A 19,516-nucleotide genomic window follows, 5' to 3' on the forward strand; every position below is an offset into this window, starting at 1 on the left:
GATAGAACATAAACTTAAGGATCATATGAAGACAGCCAAGCACAAATATAAGACACTGAGAGTTAGGTCCAACAACCAGAGCAAAATTGCGGAGCGGGGATGGCATGCGCAAGCGGCACGCACAAATAACAACAGTAACCGTAAACAGAACGATGTGGTTGCCTAACATATATATATATATATGGTAAAAAAGAGGGAAAGAAATATATAAAAAGTAAAATAAAAAGGGTTATATATATATATATATATATAAAGTAAAATAAAAAAAGGTTATTATATATATATATATATATTCTATTCTTTTTTTCATTATTTTATTTTTTTATAACACCCCTTTTTTTAATTCCTTTTTTTATATATTCTATATATGTATAATATTTTTTTCATTTTTCTTTTAATGGCCAAAAAGTCTGACGACAAAATGGAGAACCTCCAAACTTACTTTTTGTGGCTAAAAGCTTGAATTATGACGGCAACGAACTAACGAAGGGTTGATGGACAAAGGTTGGATCAGATTGGCTCTATGCAACGTTTGAGCAGCCAAAGGATCGAACAACTTTGATACCAATGTAACAAACAAAGTTTGTACTTCACAATAATCTTCAAAAGACTTGGAAAACGAAGACATCCTTTGAGGATAAGAAACATATATATTGAATAGTGTATAAAAGAATTGATATGAGATTATATGTTTACAAGAGGGCCTGCTTATATACCTAGGTAGATGCCCCTTCATTAACGGTCATGTCCCTAGAGACATGCCTCTTCAATAACTAATTATTGTTTAATTTAATCATTATTTATGATTATTATTATTTTTATTATTTTTATATATTTGTATTCATAACAACTACAAGTTGTGCTTCCAAGATCTCACAAGCCAACTTGTTCTTCGAATACTCCACTACAAGATGCAACTTCTAATCCGTCGAAGCATCCATGAAAGAAAATATTGCGGGCTTCTTGGATAAGGCATTTGCAACCACATTATTCTTTCCCTTTGACATACTCTATCTCAAAATCACACCTAGACCTTATTGAGCCACTTTTGTTGCCCGTCATTCAACTCCTTTTGGTCTAGAAAGAACCTGAGGCTATTATGATTTGTCTTTACTTTGAACCTGTTCCCCACCAAGCATGGCCTGAACTTGACCAATGCATGCATGAGGCCAACATCTCCTTATCATAGATGGAGTAGTGGCGCTCATTGTCTCTGAGTTTCCTGCTCTCAAACGCAATGGGATGATTGTTTGCGTCAACACTGCCCTAATGCCTTCTCCTAAGGCATCACACTCCAGAACGAATGGCTGCGTGAAATCTGGTAATGCTAATACAGGGAATTAGCTCATAGCCTCCTTGAGCCACTCAAAGGCTCTTTGCGTTGCAACTGTCCAAACAAAAGCCTCCTCCTTGGTAAGATCTACGAGGGGTGCCGCCAATTGAGAGAATCCCTTAACAAACTACCTATAATATGTGCAAATGCCCAAAAATCCCCTCACCATTGTCACATTCTTGGAAGTTGGCCATTCTATGATGGCTCAGATCTTCTCTTGGTGCACCTACACCCCTTCTCCTCCAATCACATGCCCCAAATAGAGCATTTATGTCAATCCGAACTCACACTTGGACAGCTTTGTATAAAATTGTTGCTCCTCCAAAATCCTCAACACCTCCTCCAAGTGTTGCAAGTGCTCCTCCCAGGTCCTGCTATACACCAAAATATTGTCAAAGAAAACCAATCCAAATTTACGCAATTGCTTATTAAAAACATGATTCATACAGAATTGAAAGGTAGTTGGTGCATTGGTTAGCCCAAAGGGCATAACCAAATACTCATTATGTTTGTAGTGGCATCTGAAAGCAGACTTTGGAATGTCTTGCTCTCTAACTCGGATCTGATAGTACCCAAAACGCAAATCTTGTTGATTTCTAGTAGCATCGAATGTGCTCTAAGCCTCAAAATATGCAAAGAGAGGCTTGGACACATGTATTCCACAATATCCAGAAATCGTTTTGGGAAATTCCACCCGAAGACAGTTTTATTAAAATAATTAATTATTTTTAATGGTTGCCTAAGTCTAAACTTAGGAAATTAAAATAATTAAAGGGTATTAATCAAACTATGGGTGAAACTTCTAGAAGAAGACGAGGATCAAGCCAAAATGATCTGAGCCATTGATTAGAATCTAATCTGGGTCGTTGGTTTTCAACGAGAAGATTATAAGAGGAGGCTTGATGGGCATTTGGAAAATACATCAAGGAGAGATCAAGAGATCGAATTTCTTAGAGAGGGAAGCACAACAGTTGCTAGAGAATCGATTGAGGAGATTTCTTGCAGTGAGGGGCAGGGATAGTTTTGGAGAGAGATTTCCTGATCCGGGAATACATTGTAGAGGAGGCAGAGAGAAATCCGGAAGAGGCAGCGCAAAGGCTACGTTGGATAGCGTAGGTTGACGTAGAAGCAGCGCAAAGCCTAAGAGGAGATCTGTACTTTGCTGGAGAATTCGAGTTCTGGAGCTAGAAGTCGAGGTGTGAGACTGGGAGGGAAGAAGTCGAAATTCTAGAATCAAAAGGATCAACCAGAGGGAGTGACGCAGGCCTCAGAAGGAGTGACGCAGAATAGTGCAGTGATTGTGCAAACACTGCGTAGAGCCTGCTATGGGCTAGCCATTCAGTGGCTGGAACAGTCTTGGATCATCAGTGATAGTGTGAGGTATTTCTCACTAATCTTCTGCCAGTCAGATTCTCTAAATTGGATATATCCAACAAGGCATCCAAAGAGTGTATTCAGAAAACTATTGTTTAATAATACAAACCCTCAGTTGCTGCACCGATTTTCCCGCATTGGGTTTTTCCGGGGACATTTGTCCAAAAATAATGGTGTAATGTGTTGTGTATTTCTTTCTTACTCAGTTTCTTGTTTCCACATATAATTTTAATTGATGAAGGTTACAGTGTATTAGTTCGGTATTTGTTGTAGGATGCAGTAAATAATTTGTTGAGTAATTTATTAAATAGAAGAAACTTAATCAGTTGCTGCAATAGAAATTTGGGTCTCCATATTTTCACAGTTCTATCTTTGAGAAATATTTAGCCCCTTTATCCTGTTATGTCCCTTCCCAAATGAATTTGTAACAGGTTTTTATCTCTCCCCAATTTTTTACAAATTTTGTTAAGTAAAGGAACCAAGCAATTTTGACTTAGGGACTTAGGAGAAATGAAGGCTGGATTAATTTGTTAGTGGAAGTTGGGGCCACCCACGTGGGAAAACGCATTGGGCAATTCGAATTGCCTTGGAGGGAAATCGTATGGTTGTTGGAGGGACCCACAGGAGGAAAAGGGAGGCCCACAAAGTCATAAGGAGGAAGAGCTCCTCCCTCGGGCATTCATTCATACTTGCACATCGACATCACTTGACTGTTTGCTCGAGTTGCTTAGCCGAGTCAACTGGTTGTTTAGCCACGAATCTCTCAAGAGGGAGATGCAACCTTAGCTTCGGGGGACTACGAGTGCCACCCTAGGAAGGCATTTTCAGAGCACCTTGAGGAGTGTCAGGGAAGATTCATAGCCAGCACACTTAGCCCATAAACTAGCAATGCGTATTTCTGGGCCAGCAGAGAGGAGAACATGGAGTTGTGATCAGAGCTCCATTGCACCAGCACTTGGCCGAAGGTACTTGGAGAGTTGAAGGATAACAGGAGACCAGCCTTGGGGAGGAGTTTGGGAGCAGGTTAGTGCAACAATTGGGCAAAGGCTACGTGGGCCTTGAGGGTGAAAGCCACAACACCGGGATTACATCAGGGAAGGGAGGAAATTCATAAGGGACCACGTCTCAGTGATTTGGGGCAGTTTGGAGAGCTTTCCCAACATCATTCAGACAGGCCGAATTTGCCAGCTTGAGTAGAAGGACAGGCAACTTGGAGGTCGAATTTCAGGAGTCTGAATTAGGCCAAACCCTTCCTGGGTTTTGGTGGGTTTTTGTTGAGGATCAGGGAGTTGAAGTTTCATAATTTTCTGAGCACGGCAAACAATGATTCGAGCACTTCCTTTCCAACAAACAACACAATTTCTGGGCAACGTAGATCAGTTTTGGAGCAGCAGTTGGGCAGCCCTCAGATCATCATTTGCTCACCTGGGTTTTGTCATGCTTGTCCTTAGAGACAAGCCCAGGTGAACCATTCCATTCACTGTTGTATTTTCCCATGATGATTTAATAAAATGGCTCAGAATTTCTCTATTTCTAGCGTTTTCATGGGTGTATGGTGATTGTTTCTCATTTCCGATTGTTGGTTTGTCTGCTTGCTTTGTTTATCACTAAATTTCCTAATTAGGAACATTACAGTGGTATCGGAGCCTAGGTCTTGGCTCAGTCGTGGGAGTTTCTCCTATGAGAGAAGGGACTAGCAAAATATTACATACAAGAGGCAAAGGTATCGAAGCAGAGAAAGAGAGTTGGAGATCACCCCAGACACTGAGGATAGGGGAAAGGCAGTAGTAGCAGAGGAAGACATGGGAGAGTCCAAGACCAGAGAGGAGATGGCTTTTGATAGCCTCTTGAAGGCTCTGAATGATCTAGAAAAGGGGCAAAAAGAAATCCTATAAGAGATTAAAATGCAAAACCGAGAGAGAACCACTCCGAGGGTATTCCTATTTGGGGAGACTTCGGGGCCTCTCAACAATTCGATCATCCTTCACCTGCAGCACAAACTCCATCAGCGAGTGGTCCAACTCGAGCCACACTACCCTCTTTCGTGCCTTTGGCATGGGTTGAACCAGTAGGGGCCAAAGACCCTTCACAGATGAGAAAACACTTCAAAGAACCAGTACCCCATACCTCGCATCGATGAGTTGATGGATGAGCTTAGAGGAGCCAAGTACTTCTCAAAGGTAGATTTGCGTTTCGGGTACCATCAGATCAGAGTGAGGGATCAAGACATCCCCGAGACAGCTTTTCGATGCCATTATGGGCGCTTCGAATTCATGGTCATGCCATTTGGGTTGACCAACGCCCTAGCTACCTTTCAGTCGTGTATGAACCATGTGTTCCAGAGGCAGTTGAGGAGGTTTGTATTGGTTTTCTTCGACGACATCTTGATATACAACAGGACTTGGGAGGAGCATCTCCAGCACTTGGAGGAGGTGTTGTGTATTTTGGAGGAATAGCAGTTCTATGCCAAGCTGTCCAAGTGTGAGTTTGGCCTGACCGAGATGCTCTACTTGGGGCATATCATTGGCGCAGATGGGGTGAAGGTCCATGAGGAGAAGATATGAGCTATCCGTGATTGGCCAATACCTAGAGATGTGACAACACTGAGGGGCTTCTTGGGCATCTGCACATATTACCGGAAGTTCATCAAGGGATTTTCGCAGTTGGCAACTCCCCTCACGAATTTGACAAAGAGAGGGGCTTTCGCATGGACAAATGGGGCACAAACAGCTTTTGACTGCCTCAAGGAGGTGATGAGCAGTTGTCTAGTTTTGGCACTTCCAAACTTCTCCTAGCCCTTCACCGTGGAGTGTGATGCATCCGGGGAGGGAGTTGGAGCAGTACTATCTCAGGATGGGCACCCCATTGCTTTCGAGAGTCGAAAGCTCTTACCCCATGAGAGGTCATATTCTATATATGACAAGGAGATGTTGGCCATTATGCATGCCTTGGCCAAGTTCCGACAGTATTTGGTGGGTAACAGGTTCCGGGTGAAGACTGATCACAACAGTCTTCGTCACTTCATGGGGCAGCAAGGCCTCAATGACAGACAGCAGAGATGGGTCAGCAAGGTGCAGGCCTATGATTTTGACATAGAGTATGTGCGGGGGAAACACAATGTGGTGGTTGATGCCCTATCCAGGAGACTCGCAGGCCTATCACTCATGAGCATTTTCCATGATTGGAAGGCCCAATTATTGGTTGAGTATTCTAAGGAGAGGAGGGCATGTGAGATTCTGGAGGGTACCCAAGCAGATGAGCGCTACCGGGTGATCGGCGAGGTCATCTACAACAAGGGGTGCATATTTCTGGTCCCTAACTCGCAGTTGAGGGGGAGAGTGCTCCAAGCAGCACATGACTCGCCATTGTCAGGGCATCAAGGGTTTCGAAAAACATACATGGCAATCAGGGAGCATTTCACATGGAAGGGCCTTAAGGGGGACTTGTTGAGGCACATACAGGAGTGTGAGGCATGTCAGAGGAACAAATGGGAGTTGATTCATCCTACAGGATTATTACAGCGGCTCCCAATCCCCGAGCGAAAATGGGAGAGTATCTCCATGGACTTCATCACAGGGCTCCCCATAGTGCAGGGCAAGGATTGCATCTATCTAGTAGTTGACCGATTGACCAAGTATGCCCACTTTTTCGCCATCCCTACCAAATATTCGGCTTCACAGGTTGCAAATTTGTTCTTCAGGGAGGTCTTCCGATTACACGGGCTTCCTAAGAACATAGTGAGTGACAGGGATAGCAAGTTCATGGGAGGCTTCTGGCAAGATCTCTTCAAGTTGGTTGGTACTAAGCTCACCCCTAGCACGAGCTACCACCCCCAGACAGATGGCCAGACCGAGCCAGTTAATCAATGGCTGGAGGGGTACCTAAGGAACTACGTGACTGGCAGCAGAGGGCTTGGATTTGGTGGCTTCACTTGGGCGAGTATTGCTACAACACCACCCATCACATGTCTATCGATATGACTCCTTTCCATGCCTTGTATGGTTATGATGCATTATCTTTTGTTGATGTTGTTTTTGCAGACAATCGGGCCCCAAAGGCCAAAGATTGGATCCAAGAGAGCCAAGACATCCTCAAGGCTCTCAAGGATAACTTAGTGACAGCGCAGAACCAGCAGAAGATGTACGCAGATAGGCACCGAACTGAGAGGCATTTCGAGGAGGGGGATTTGGTGTACCTCTGGTTACAGCCATACAGGCAGTCCACGTTGAAGCAGAAGGGAGCCAAGAAGCTACAGCCCCATTTTTATGGGTTACACAAGGTAGTCAAGCGAGTTGGGGAGGTGGTCTACACGCTGGAGCTACCTCCGGGGAGCAGGATTCACAACATACTCCATGTATCATGCCTTAAAAAGGTGTTGGGACAACAGGTGACAGCAGCAATGGAGTTACCCCCACTAGATGATGAGGGCCATCTGGTTTTGGAGCCTAAGGCCATTTTGGAGAGACGGGAGAGGAAGCTGAGGAGCAGGACTATTAGGGAGTTTTTGGTGCATTAGAGGAACCTATCGGATGAGGATGCCACTTGGGAGGGTGAGCACATTCTAGAGCACCCAGCACTGAAGTTGCTTGAGGGCAAGCAACATTTGGGAGGGGAGGACTGTCATGTCCCTTCCCAAATGAATTTGTAACAGGTTTTTGTCTCTCCCCAATTTTGTACAAATTTTGTTAAGTAAAGGACCCAAGCAATTTTGACTTAGGGACTTAAGAGAAATGAAGGTTGGATTGATTTGCTAGTGGAAGGTGGGGCCCACCAGCATGGGAAAACGCATTGGGAAATTCAAATTTCCTTGGAAGGAAATCGTATGGTTGTTGGAGAGGCCCGCATGAGGAAAAGGGAGGCCCACGAAGTCACGAGGAGGAAGAGATCCTCACTTGGGCATTCATTCATACTTGCACATCGAAATCACTTGATTGTTTCCTCAAGTTGCTTAGCCGAGTCAACTGGCTGTTTAGCCACGAATCTCTCAAGCAGGAGATTCAATCTTCCCTTCGAGAGACTACGAGTGCCACCCTAGTAAGGCATTTTCAGAGCACCTTGAGGAGTACCGGGAAGATTCATAGCCAGCACACTTAGCCACAAACCGATAGTGCATATTTTTGGGCCAGTAGAGAGGGGAACACGTAGTTGTGATCAGAGCTTCGTTGGGCCAGCACTTGACCGGAGGTACTTGGCGAGTTGAAGGATAACAGGAGACCAGACTTGCGGAGGAGTTTGGGAGCAAGTTAGTGCAGCAATTGGGCACTTCAAAACTCAGCCTTGGAGGACTACGCACAAGGCCAAACTGGGCATCACATGGGCCTTGAGAGTGAGAGCCACAACACCGGGATTACATCAGGGAAGGTAGGAAATTCATAAGGGGTCACATCTCGATGATTTTGGGCAGTTTGGAGAGCTTTCCCAACATAATTCAGACAAGCTGAGTTTGCCAGCTTGAGCAGAAGGACGTGCTCCTTGGAGGTCAAATTTCAGGAGTCTGAACTAGGCCAAACCCTTCCTGGGTTTTGGTGGGTTTTTGCTGAGGATCAGGGACTTGAAGTTTCATAATTTTCTGAGCACGGGAAGCAGTGATTCCAGCACTTCCTTTCCAGCAGATAGCGTAATTTCTGGGCAGCATAGATCAGTTCTGGAGCAGCAATTGGGCAGCCCTCAGATCATCATTTGCTCCCCTGGGTTTTGTCACACTTTTCCTTGGAGACAAGCCCAGGTGCACCATTCCATTCATTGTTGTATTTGCCCATGATGATTTAATAAAATGGCTCAGAAGTTCTCTATTTCTAGCGTTTTCATGGGTGTATGGTGATTGTTTCTCATTTCTGATTGCTGGTTTGTTTGCTTGCTTTGTTTATCACTAAATTTCCTAATTAGGAACATTACACATCCATTAACTCATCGATTGTGATATTCCCACTTAGCAATGTTGCTAATGGAAATATCAATCTTGCCCAATTTTGTCTTATTTCATGTTTGCACTTAGGAGATGTGGGTTCATAGGTCCCACATGAATTTTGGGATTAAGTGGGGACCCAAACATTAAGAAGGAAGGGAAATATTGCGGCTCTAGTGGAGCGTGGGGGCCACCCCATGGAGAATTACGGCCCACATGTGGAAGACGCTCTCATTGGAGCGAAGTTGGTGGGAAAAGTCGAGTTGGGTCCACATGGGCATCTTGGAGGTTCTTTGATAAATAGAGCAAGAGGCACTCATTTTGGTCATTCATTCATCTATTCAGAAATTGTTTCTTTGACATAGAACGCTTGAGTTGAAGTCAAGTCTATAGTGTTATTTAGCAAACGAGTGTCTCCGAGCGGAGATCTCAACCCGTGCTTCGGTGGACTTGAGTGCCAGCCAAGGAGAGAACCCTACCTATACTAGTTCATACCAGCAGCAAAAAGTGCGAGTTTGTGGAGAGAATTGGAAACAACAATACAGGGACTGCGCAACTCTTGGAGGAGGCATGCTTGGAGGTTGTGGAGTGAAGGGAGTTAAGGGCTGAAACTTGAGGTGGAGTTAAGGAAGTGTTATGGGGGTTTTTCTAGCATTTTGGTGGAGTGGCAAACGCATCATTCGCTACAAGTTACATCTTCTAGTTGTGGAGGAGGGCCAAGCATTTGGGGGTTAATTTTGGAGCGTCAAAACTCAGACAAACCCTTTCTGGACAAAATTTTCTGGGCAGATTTGAGGGGTCAAACAAGGGTCCCAACTCAGCCAGCAGTTAAAGGAGCTAGGAGAAAATTGGGCTAAAATTCCAAAGTCAACATTTGGCCAATTCCTTCATTGGTTTTTATGGGTTATTGGTGGAGAGCCCAGGGTTAATTTCCCGGAATTTTCTGAGCACCCGAGGAGGTCCTAGCAGCAGTTCTTTGTAGCCAGCTGCATATTTTCTAGGTAATTTCAGCGCAAAGTCAGGAGAGAGCAGTGGCAGATTTGAGAGGGATTTCTTATTGTTCATTTGGGCTTAGCTAGCTTGCCTTGAGCAAGCCCAAGTGCACTCTTTCCAGCACCTCATTGTACCCTCTTCTTATTATAATAAAATGGCTCAACAATGCAGATTTTGGTGAAATTTCATAGTTTGACTCATGTGCTTGATTTTCGTGGTTTTATGTCTATGTTTGCTTTGTTATTTACTGTAAAAATTCCCTAGGAATATTACATCGATCCTAGGGATTGGGAATTGATTCTTGATGCTTTTCTTCTTTAAGGCCCTGTAATCAATGCACATCCGCAAAGGCCCATCCTTCTGTTGATTTTCTTAGTGCAATTAGGGTTAGCACAATATTTCTGAAATTCTGATAATTACTTTTGATGTAGATCTTCTTTTAACTTATTCCAATATATCATTCAGCAATTATACTTCAGAAATTCAACCATAAAGAAAAGCAGAACAGTAGAGATCACAATACACAAAAGAAGACAAGATTTATCGTGGGAAAACCCTACCTTTTTCAATAGAGAAATTCTTCTTGTTCAATGAGAGACACACCTAGACCTATGGTCAAACTTGGTCTTCTCCTCGAAGTCAAGTCACCCAATCTGATCTAGCAATTCATTGTGCTTGTCTGGCCTAGAATTTCGGCCCTCCTGTAATTGCCAGTTGCCCTAGAAATTTCAGCCCTGCAATAGTTTCCCTAGTTACCTTGAAATTTTGACCCCCTGCAACAGTTTCCCCAAAAATTTCAGCCCTACAACAGTTGCCCCAATTACCCAGAAATTTTGGCTCCATGTTATAATTGCCCCAGAAAAATGTGAACCACAAAGCAAGGCTAGTCTACACATGCGAGTTGCAAGAGAAAGAGAAAAAAGAGATTTTGACCTCATTCTTTGTCCTACTTCGTCCTTGTCCTTCACTTGCTTGCCAGAACTTGTCTTGTGTGTGAGAAATTGAATGCCCAAGTGGAGGAGGAGGTGTTGCCTTTATATAGTGATTTATCTAGGTTGAATGGGTGCCTTTTGGAGCCAGGGCCGACTTGACTTGGAGGGAAGCCGACTTGTCATTTTTGGAGCCAAAAATTACATTTCAAAAATTCAAATTTTCATCTTTAAAAAGTCACAATGGGACTTTGACTCAAAATAAATTTTCCTTTGACTCTAGCATTTATAAATATGCTTTACAATGATAAATACAAGTACATCAAGTGACCAAATATACATTATGAAGACCGACCATAGTTACAAATTCAACACCTTCATCTTCACCAAAACCACTGAAGAGGCAAATGGGCTCGAACTAGGCCATATGTGTCCTAGTTCAAGCAGCTCCTGGATGGCTCTCTCAATATCGTCCCTACAGGCAGTGGGATGCCTGTACTGAGTGGTAATAACCGACTAGACCCCCTCCTCCAGCTCAATAACGTGCTCAAAACCTCTATCAAGAGGCCTACCTAAGGTAATATCTCCAAAATCTTTTGAGGCCTCTGTAACAAAGCCATAATGTATGTTGGATATTGCGACGACTGACGTGTTGTCCTTTTATCTGAAATCTAACACTACTGCCCATACAATGTCGCCACCCCTCAAATCTCACCTCCATCTTTTAAGATAATACCACTTGTGGTGGATATGTGTGCATGCCTCTCAACACCACTTTCTTGCCATCCAATCCTATGAACTCCATCTCCATCGCTTTGTAATCAATGGTGTAACGCCCTATAGAATAGAGCCACTGGACCCCCAATACTACATTAGTGTCGAGAACGTCCACCACGAAGAAATCATCTGTAACAATACAATTCCTCATCGTCAAGCTCATCTTAGGGATCATCTTGGAACACTACATATATTTGTTTCCGGGTATGACCACTGAAAACCCCTCAAACTCCTCGGTGACAAATTCTCTTCTAGACACAAGGCTACCATCTATGAAGTTGTGGGTAGCCCCACAATCAACCAGTATTGTTACCTTCTGCCCATGTATAGTACCTTTAATATTGAGCATGTGGAATCTTGGGATACCTGTGAAAGAAGCAATAATATCGCTCGCATCTCCACCTTGAGGCTACTCATCCTTCATCTCTCTGATTTCTTCCTCCTATGGTTTCTCCTACTCATTCACTTTCTCGCTATCTGAAAATACCTCAATGTAGTGAGCCTTCCCCTTAACTACACACATGTGCCCTTGTTCCCATGGCTCCAAACAAGTAAAACATTGTTTCCTCCTCCTGAGATCCCTCCTGGTCTCCTCGTCCAACTAACTGTGCCCTGACCACTCCTTCTTATGAGGTCTAATGTCCCTCCCCTTCAGTTGAAAGGCCGGTTTAGGAGGAAATCTAGTCTTAGGGACTACATCATGCATATCTCGTGCCTTGTTGATGGCAACCTGTAAAGAAGTGGGTTTGTAGGCCTTCACCCACCCACGTAGTGGCTCAGCCAAACCCTCTGTAAACAACATGACTAGTTTGGCTTCTGATATGTTTGTCACCATTACTGCTAGCCTCTGAAACTCTAATATATAGGCTTCAGCATTGCATGTCTGCTTGAGCTGGGCCAATTCTCGGAAGTGTATCTCGAGATCCCTCCTATCAAATCGCTTAATTAACCTCCGTGTGAATTCCTCAGATGGGGTTACACTTGCATGCCCAATGTAGTCATCCCATGGTGCCACCAATCATGTGTTTCTCCTTCTAGGTGTAGTGTGGCTAGCTTGATAGCATCCACCTCCATCATTGGGTTTAACTGAAAATAGGTATCAAGTTTCCGGACCCATGCTCTCACTGTATATCTAGCAGAACCATCAAAGTTGGGGAGAGTTGGGAGAGTCAATTTCCCAACTATATGTTGCAGCTCCATGTTTTGTGTGGACGCCCTATTAAAGCAAGTGTTTCTACCTTTGTGATTGCAAAACTCATTAAAGGTCATTGCAACCCTAAAATCACCCCCCATCAACTGATACTCCTCGTGGGTGTAGCCTTCGGATCGTGCTTCTCATCTTTGTCCTTCTTCCTGAGAGGACACTATATTGCGTAGTGACCCATTTTACCACACCTAAAGCATTTGATCTTCAAGATGTCCTTCTTCCGCCTCCGCTGCTCCTGTTGCCCCTTGGATGCAAGGGCTACATTCTCTTCCTCCTCCTTGGCCTTCGACCCATTGTTGTTGCTTCCATCAAGCTTACACTTGACTTGATCTCTCCTCAGCTCTTCCTTCTTGAGAGCTGCCCACATACTATCCCAGTCTGGCAAAGCTGCCCTACCTAGCATGCTCTAGACAAAGACTTGCCACTCTTCTGAGACTGAATTTAGGGCCAGTCTCACCATCTCGAAACCTTGAGGTGTAGACCCCACAACTGCAAACTAGTCCCGGATCTCCTGAATCTTTGTGAGGAACATATTTATGTGCTCCCCCTTCTGCATCTGTGTAGATCTCAGTTTCTACTCTAAGTACATCTTCCGTTGCTTGGAAAATCCTTGATAAAGCATTGCCAAGGCATCCCACATCTCCTTAGCAATCCCTCTGCTAGCAATGTGACATACCACGTGATCTTTTACTCCATCAAGGATCATCCTCTTGGCCTTCGCTATTTCTCCCTTGTACTTCTTCATCTGATCTAGATCCACGGGCTCAGTCGCCACATTGTCGACATAGACCTTGACAAAATGCTCATCTAGAAGGCACGACATCCTTGCCTTCCAGATCACATAGTTGGATGCCCCATCCAACCTGTCCTGATCTCTCAATCCACTAGCTACCATCTCTGCCACGAAAATGTTGAACTGCTCCTCTCTGTTTCTTACTGTTGTTGCTCAGCCAATAAGAAAATGGACTTCTTGGCGGGAAGTCTACTGAGGAAAAATTCCCTCATTGTGCTTCTCCTCTCTCTTTTGACGATTTTCTGCCCAGCAAACTGCCTGCAGAAAAAACTGCGTCCCACCAGCTCTTTCCTCACGCTGAGGCTGTTGCGCTGCTCCCTTTGGCATGGCAAGATTTCGATCTAGAAGCCCTTCCTCTCTGTCGACTCACTCAGAGAGAGACTTTCCTCGAAAATTCAGCCCTCCTGGCCTAGACTGCGCAATCCCTCTAGGGATTCGAACTGCTGCCTCCTGTAGCTATTCAATCTCCTTCTTTGCTCAACGTTGGGTTCTTTGGCACTGCTCTTCTTGTTTCACCTGCACTCCTCTGATACTATGTGAAAATTCCTAAACCCCGGAATCCGTACTGCAGCAAACTGATGTTACTTCTCCTACTTGTTAATCCATGCAAGTTATTCACTGTGTTCTACGGTAAATATGGAAGTAAATACCACCGCAGCGTTCACTTAATTAAAAATAATATGCCGAAACAAGAAATTGAACAAGAAAAGATACAACACAAGTGACACAATTATTTTTGGACAAATGTCCCTAGAAAAACCCAATGCGGGAAAACCGGTGCAACAGATCTGAGGGTTTTTATTATCAAGCAGAGGTTATTTCTGAATACAACCTCTAGATGCCTTGCTGGCAATCCAGTACAAAGAATATCACTCGGCAGAAGAAATTAGTGATATTACCTCACTCTACACTGCAAGTCCCAGTTGATCCGGCAATTGAACCAACGAGTCCCCAGCTACTTCTGCGCTGCCCCTACGCAATTACTGCGTGGGCCTACATCATAGCCTCTACGGCACTGCGTCACCTCTTTACTGAATCAATTTTATCTCAGGAGCTAACTCCAGCCTTCCCTGCTCAGAACATCCAGCCCTCCAGCAAATTTTGGACCTCTGCATGATCCCTTCTTGGCTCTGTGTCACCCTCTCTGAGCACTGTGATGCCTCCTCTGTGTGTCCTTTTGCTTCTCTACTAAGTATTCTTGGCTCCGGAGAAGATACTCCAGCCAAAACTCTCTTTGCCCCTCTCAGAGTGATCACTATGAAATCATTGCGCTGCTCTAGCTTCAGCAATTCAATCTGACTGATCAACTCTCTATGTTTTCCAAATGACCCTCAAGCCTCCTTAAATAATCTTCTTGTTGACATTCAATGGCCCAGATTAAAAGCTAATCAATTGCTAAGATAATTTCTGCTTGATCCTCGTCTTCTTCTAGAAGTTACACCCACAATTAGATTAATACCAGTGTTGTTAAAATCGCGATTTTTTCCTCTGCCCGATCAAATCGCGATTTTTATTCGTAAAAATCGCCACTTTTTTTTATACCGATTTTTATCGAAAAAATCGCGATTTTTAAGAAAAAAATCGTGGGGGCTTGGGACAGCATAGTTTTATAACTTTTTTTGGGTTTTTTCATGCAATTTTTTTGAAAGAAACAAATAATTTTTGAGTGGGGCAACTTAATGATCAAGTCTATGCCCTAGTATGGATATGCTATTCATGGTAATGTTAAATTCTTAAAGTAAAAGTGACATTCTCCTTAATCTTCATTTTCATCCTTTTACTTAAATTTTTAACATTACCATGAAATGACTCAGGATGTTTGAGAGTGGTTCCAGCCTCATTGGATTTCATATGGAGAAAGTAGAATTTTAGATTTCATTTAAAATCCAGCAGACTTATCAGTTTTTCAGGATTTTAGGATTGGGAGATTGTAATGTTTCGAGGTGACACCATCCGCCCAGCCTACCCCTGCCACCAGTAGAGGACGTGGTCTACCTCCTATAGCTCCTACTTCTAGTTCTTCAGCTTCTAGAGCACGTCAGACTCCACTGCCATTTCCACCAGCACAGGCACCAGCTTCTACATCTAGAGGGAAAGAGAAAGCTGTGCCATTTTCTCGCAAGAGGGGCAGAGGAAATCAATAGGATTAGACTTTCATTTTATTGTATATGACATTATGACATGATGAGATACATTATCATATTTTTTGTTGATATTTTGAGGCTGAGTTGGACTTGGGACTCAGGACTTACTATTCAGGACATGATTCAATGTTATGTGTGATTTTAGCGCTAGAAATGATATTAAACATCTTATATATTAGTTTTTTTATCATATTTATGTGTCAATGTATTTATTTTATGTTGTAGATGGTTTAGATATTAAAAAAATTGAAAAAAAATGAAAAAAAAATGAATATTTTTGTGCCAAACGATTTTTTCCCGCTTTTTTCCGATTTTTTCCCGATTTTAACGATTTTTTCCGCTTTTTTCCCGGCGCCGATTAAATCCCGATCGCGATGTGTGCAACACTGATTAATACCCATTAATTATTTTAATTTCCTAAGTTTAGACTTAGGGACCCATTAAAAATAATTAATTATTTTAATAAAACTGTCTCCATGTGGAATTTCCCAAAACGCTTTCAGGGTTCTTTGGAATACATGTGCCCAAACCTCCCTGCAAAATTTGAAACTTAAAGCACATCTGATGCTACCAGAAATCACATACAGGTGGGTGAGGGACCACATGGCTGGCTCAGGTGGCAGAAAAATGGCACAACGAGCTAGTAGGAGGCATCAAGGGGCTGTTGGCTGCCGGTTGAGGCTCATCATGGAGAAAAAAATTCTCCTAGGGATATCACCCACAAAGTGGTGGGTAACACTACCCATGAGGTTTCGAACCAGTTACCATCACACAATGAGTGCCTTAACAGTGCACCTGTTCACCAATTGTTTTACGCCCCATGGGCTGAAGCCTGACATTAATAAAATTATCTTATCTTACTCCATTTAAGGTGTTGAAGTGACACTTCTAATAACTTATACAATGAAGAAAGTAACAATGATTAAATGTATTTATTGGTCTACATTCCATAGATCCTTACTTTTTCCAAACTTCTCTTCAATGAATTAAACCGTAGTAACAGGAATCTCTTTAGCCACTATTAAAGAGAGACTTAAACAGCAATAAGTTCAAGAAAGTGAAACTGTCAACACCAAGACAAGGCAAAGAACTATACAGTTCAATTGTTGTAAACCCATGATTACACAACTACCACCTCACATGTCCTGTAATGACTGCCTTTGCAGAAGGAATTTGTGCAAAAGTCCTCGTGAAAGTTAGCATCAAATTCAAGGCAAACACATTTTCCTTCCTTATTCCATAACAATAGTATCTATTCTGAGAACTTCTTGAGAATTTACTTTGCAATACCACCTACTTAAAACAACGAAACAGCAAATATTCCTTAAATAAGGGTGGCTTCTAAAAATATACATTTTCAAATTTCCATGAACAGAAAAATAGCAGGTTCATGGTTTCCTAGAAATATGTGTGTGTCCGCATATCTTCCAAATATAGTCTTTTATGATGCTTGTCTAGACTCTAATATACATGGAGCTCTCTGACTCAATTTTGTTATACATCTCTTGGGCCCGTTCTAAGTTAGGTGTTTCACTGTTCAGTGTTGCTTTACCTGTACTTAGGATATCCATTGTTAGCATCACAGCCTTGAAAAAGAGAACCAGGTATATGCTAACTTAAGTGCAAACAAATATTTAGCATACATCCTGTCCATCATTTCTTAATGTTTCCAAGTCTAGACAAAGGTAGCAACCAGGTATTTGTTAACTTAAGCACAAACAAATATTGGTAAATCCACAAAATAATGCATGTCAAGAAAAACATTAAATGGTCATACTGAACAGTTGCATCGAGCTGAAGGGGGTGGCACATGTTCTTCAACATGAACTTCTTTCTTTTTTGCCTCTTCCTTCTGTATATTGGCCTGTTACACAGCATATAAGCATGGTCAGCAATTCCTGTTTGGGAACAAGTAACTTTCCTGTGAAACAGCTGCCAGTTGTATAATATAAACACAATAATATATTCAATATACAGCTACTAGAATCTTACACATTCTATACAAGTTTTAATTTCAAAATTGTGTTAATTCCTAAGCATAATAAGATGATTTTAGAATTATATTGACCTTAAAATGAGCATAATAAGCTTAAAAATAATGGAAGAGTGCAAATATATTTCAATTTTCAATAAATAAACTACATAAGAAAGCAGATAAGCACTCAAAACAGCATCCAGCCTACGTGACTCTGTCTAAGGTAGCATGGTTGTTAAACTCCTATATTATTTAACCACATTGTATGGTTTATTCTTTTACTATTAATTCTCAGTCACCAATCATTACATAGGTTCAGCAAAAGAAGAACACCTTACCTTTTCATCCAGTGTATTATAGAATAAAGAAGACACGTTGTGAAATTTGAATGATGATATGATCATCTCTCTGAGATTGAATCTTACACCATATGCCACTTAAGGACACAGTTGCAAAGTTCTCATTAATTTCCAGAAGCAACAAAACAGTACTGTATACCAATAAATATCCTCCAGTTAATATAACATAAATGTTGTTTGTTCACTCTCTACCAAGTGCAAAAGGTTTCCTTCTCTGTTCACTTTGCAAGGCTGGAGAATTTGTTCCATAGCTTCTTAGCATTGCAGAACAAATTTTTGACATAATGAACTATATGTGTAACTTGTAAGGATCACTAATGGCTTAAGATGTATATTTCTACTATTCTTTCCTACCCACAAACTCTTCCAAAACTTCAAATAAGTAAAAAACATCTGCATGATAGCTTTACTAGCTGCCACGTAATATGTGTGCCATTTATCACACAATAATAGATTATGTTCTCCACTCTCGTCTCATAAATTAATTATAAAAGAACATAAACGGCATAATTTATCCATGAGACATATCAATTTTTCCAGAGGACCTAGATGACTGTTGTCCTATGTTTCTCTTAATTAAATAAATCAGATCTGAACTTATTTAATCACAGAAATGAATATTTCTGAACATGCAACAATCATGCATATAGCTGAAAAAATGAACAGTGGAAACGTAAACAAAAAATACTGCAGGAAAGAGAAGTATAACCTACTGAAATGGAATTATGGCTCTGCAGATGAAAGAAGGTAGCTGCTACTGCTGTACAGCTGTATGATTCTGCTGCTGCACAGATTCCTTCTCATTTTTTGCTACAACGAATCTGCAATTTCTTCTCTCAGATGCACTCTTCCTTTTCTCTTGGTCTCTGCCTCTCAAGTGTTCTCATGTGTGGTTCAACTTCTCCCATCTTTGTCTTATTTATGCTATTTAGATTTGTAAGACTAGAAGAATATGGGGGATTTGACTTTCACTTTCTTTATTTAAGTAAATTACAAGATGGTATTATTTCCCACTTTTACTAAGTGGTCACTAAAAGTTATATTGAACTACTTCTTGTGAACCTTACAGGGGAGACCGAACCCTTATGTACTAGATACCACAGATCCAATTTCTTTGCTAGCCTTGGAACCACAGAGATGAAGAGACTCTCTCTAGGAGCTTGTTTGAGACCATATGATGCCTTCTTCAACCTGCAAACATAATCTCTCTTGTCAGTGAGCAAAATCCCTCAGGTTCTTCTATATATAGTATATACTTGTTCTTCCAATTCGCCGTTCAAAATTACATCCATTTGATATACTTTGATCTTCCTCGAACATGCATAGGCCAAGAACATCCTGATGGTTTCCATTCCAGCAACGGGGGCAAATGTTTCTTCGAAATCTATTCCTTCAACCTATGCATACCCTTTGTAGACCAATCTTGCCTTGTTCCTGGTAACCTATCCATATTCATTCAACTTGTTCCTAAAAACCCATTTTGTACCAATGACATTTTTGTCCCTTGGTCGTGGAACCAATTCCCAAGTATCATTCTTTTCAATCTGATCCAACTCTTCGTTCATAGTTGCTACACATGTTCATCGTGACTAGCTTCTTCAAAGCTGCTAAGCTCAAATGTGGCCAAGAGCAAAAGATGGGCTTGTTCTGGCGTGCGTAGCTGTCGGTTTCTTCTAGTACCTATGCCTTCACTGATATCCAAATCATAGAGAGCTTTCTTCAACCTG

At 42.2% G+C, this 19,516-nt stretch overlaps 1 protein-coding gene across 1 annotated transcript in view; it reads right to left on the bottom strand.

The window, feature by feature from the left end:
- The window catches only part of LOC149222318 (Galactose oxidase/kelch repeat superfamily protein), a 352,563-nt gene that overhangs the window by 299,944 nt on the left and 33,103 nt on the right, over positions 1-19,516 (bottom strand). The window contains exon 2 of the mRNA XM_089385362.1: positions 17,233-17,319. Coding sequence (XP_089241488.1) covers positions 17,233-17,319 — 87 coding nt within the window. The remainder of the gene's footprint in view (positions 1-17,232; positions 17,320-19,516) is intronic.

The sequence above is a fragment of the Pinus tabuliformis genome, chromosome Q, assembly GCF_031772625.1.
Source record: "Pinus tabuliformis cultivar Carrire ecotype Pingquan chromosome Q, CPIR1, whole genome shotgun sequence".
Classification (NCBI taxonomy): domain Eukaryota; kingdom Viridiplantae; phylum Streptophyta; class Pinopsida; order Pinales; family Pinaceae; genus Pinus; species Pinus tabuliformis.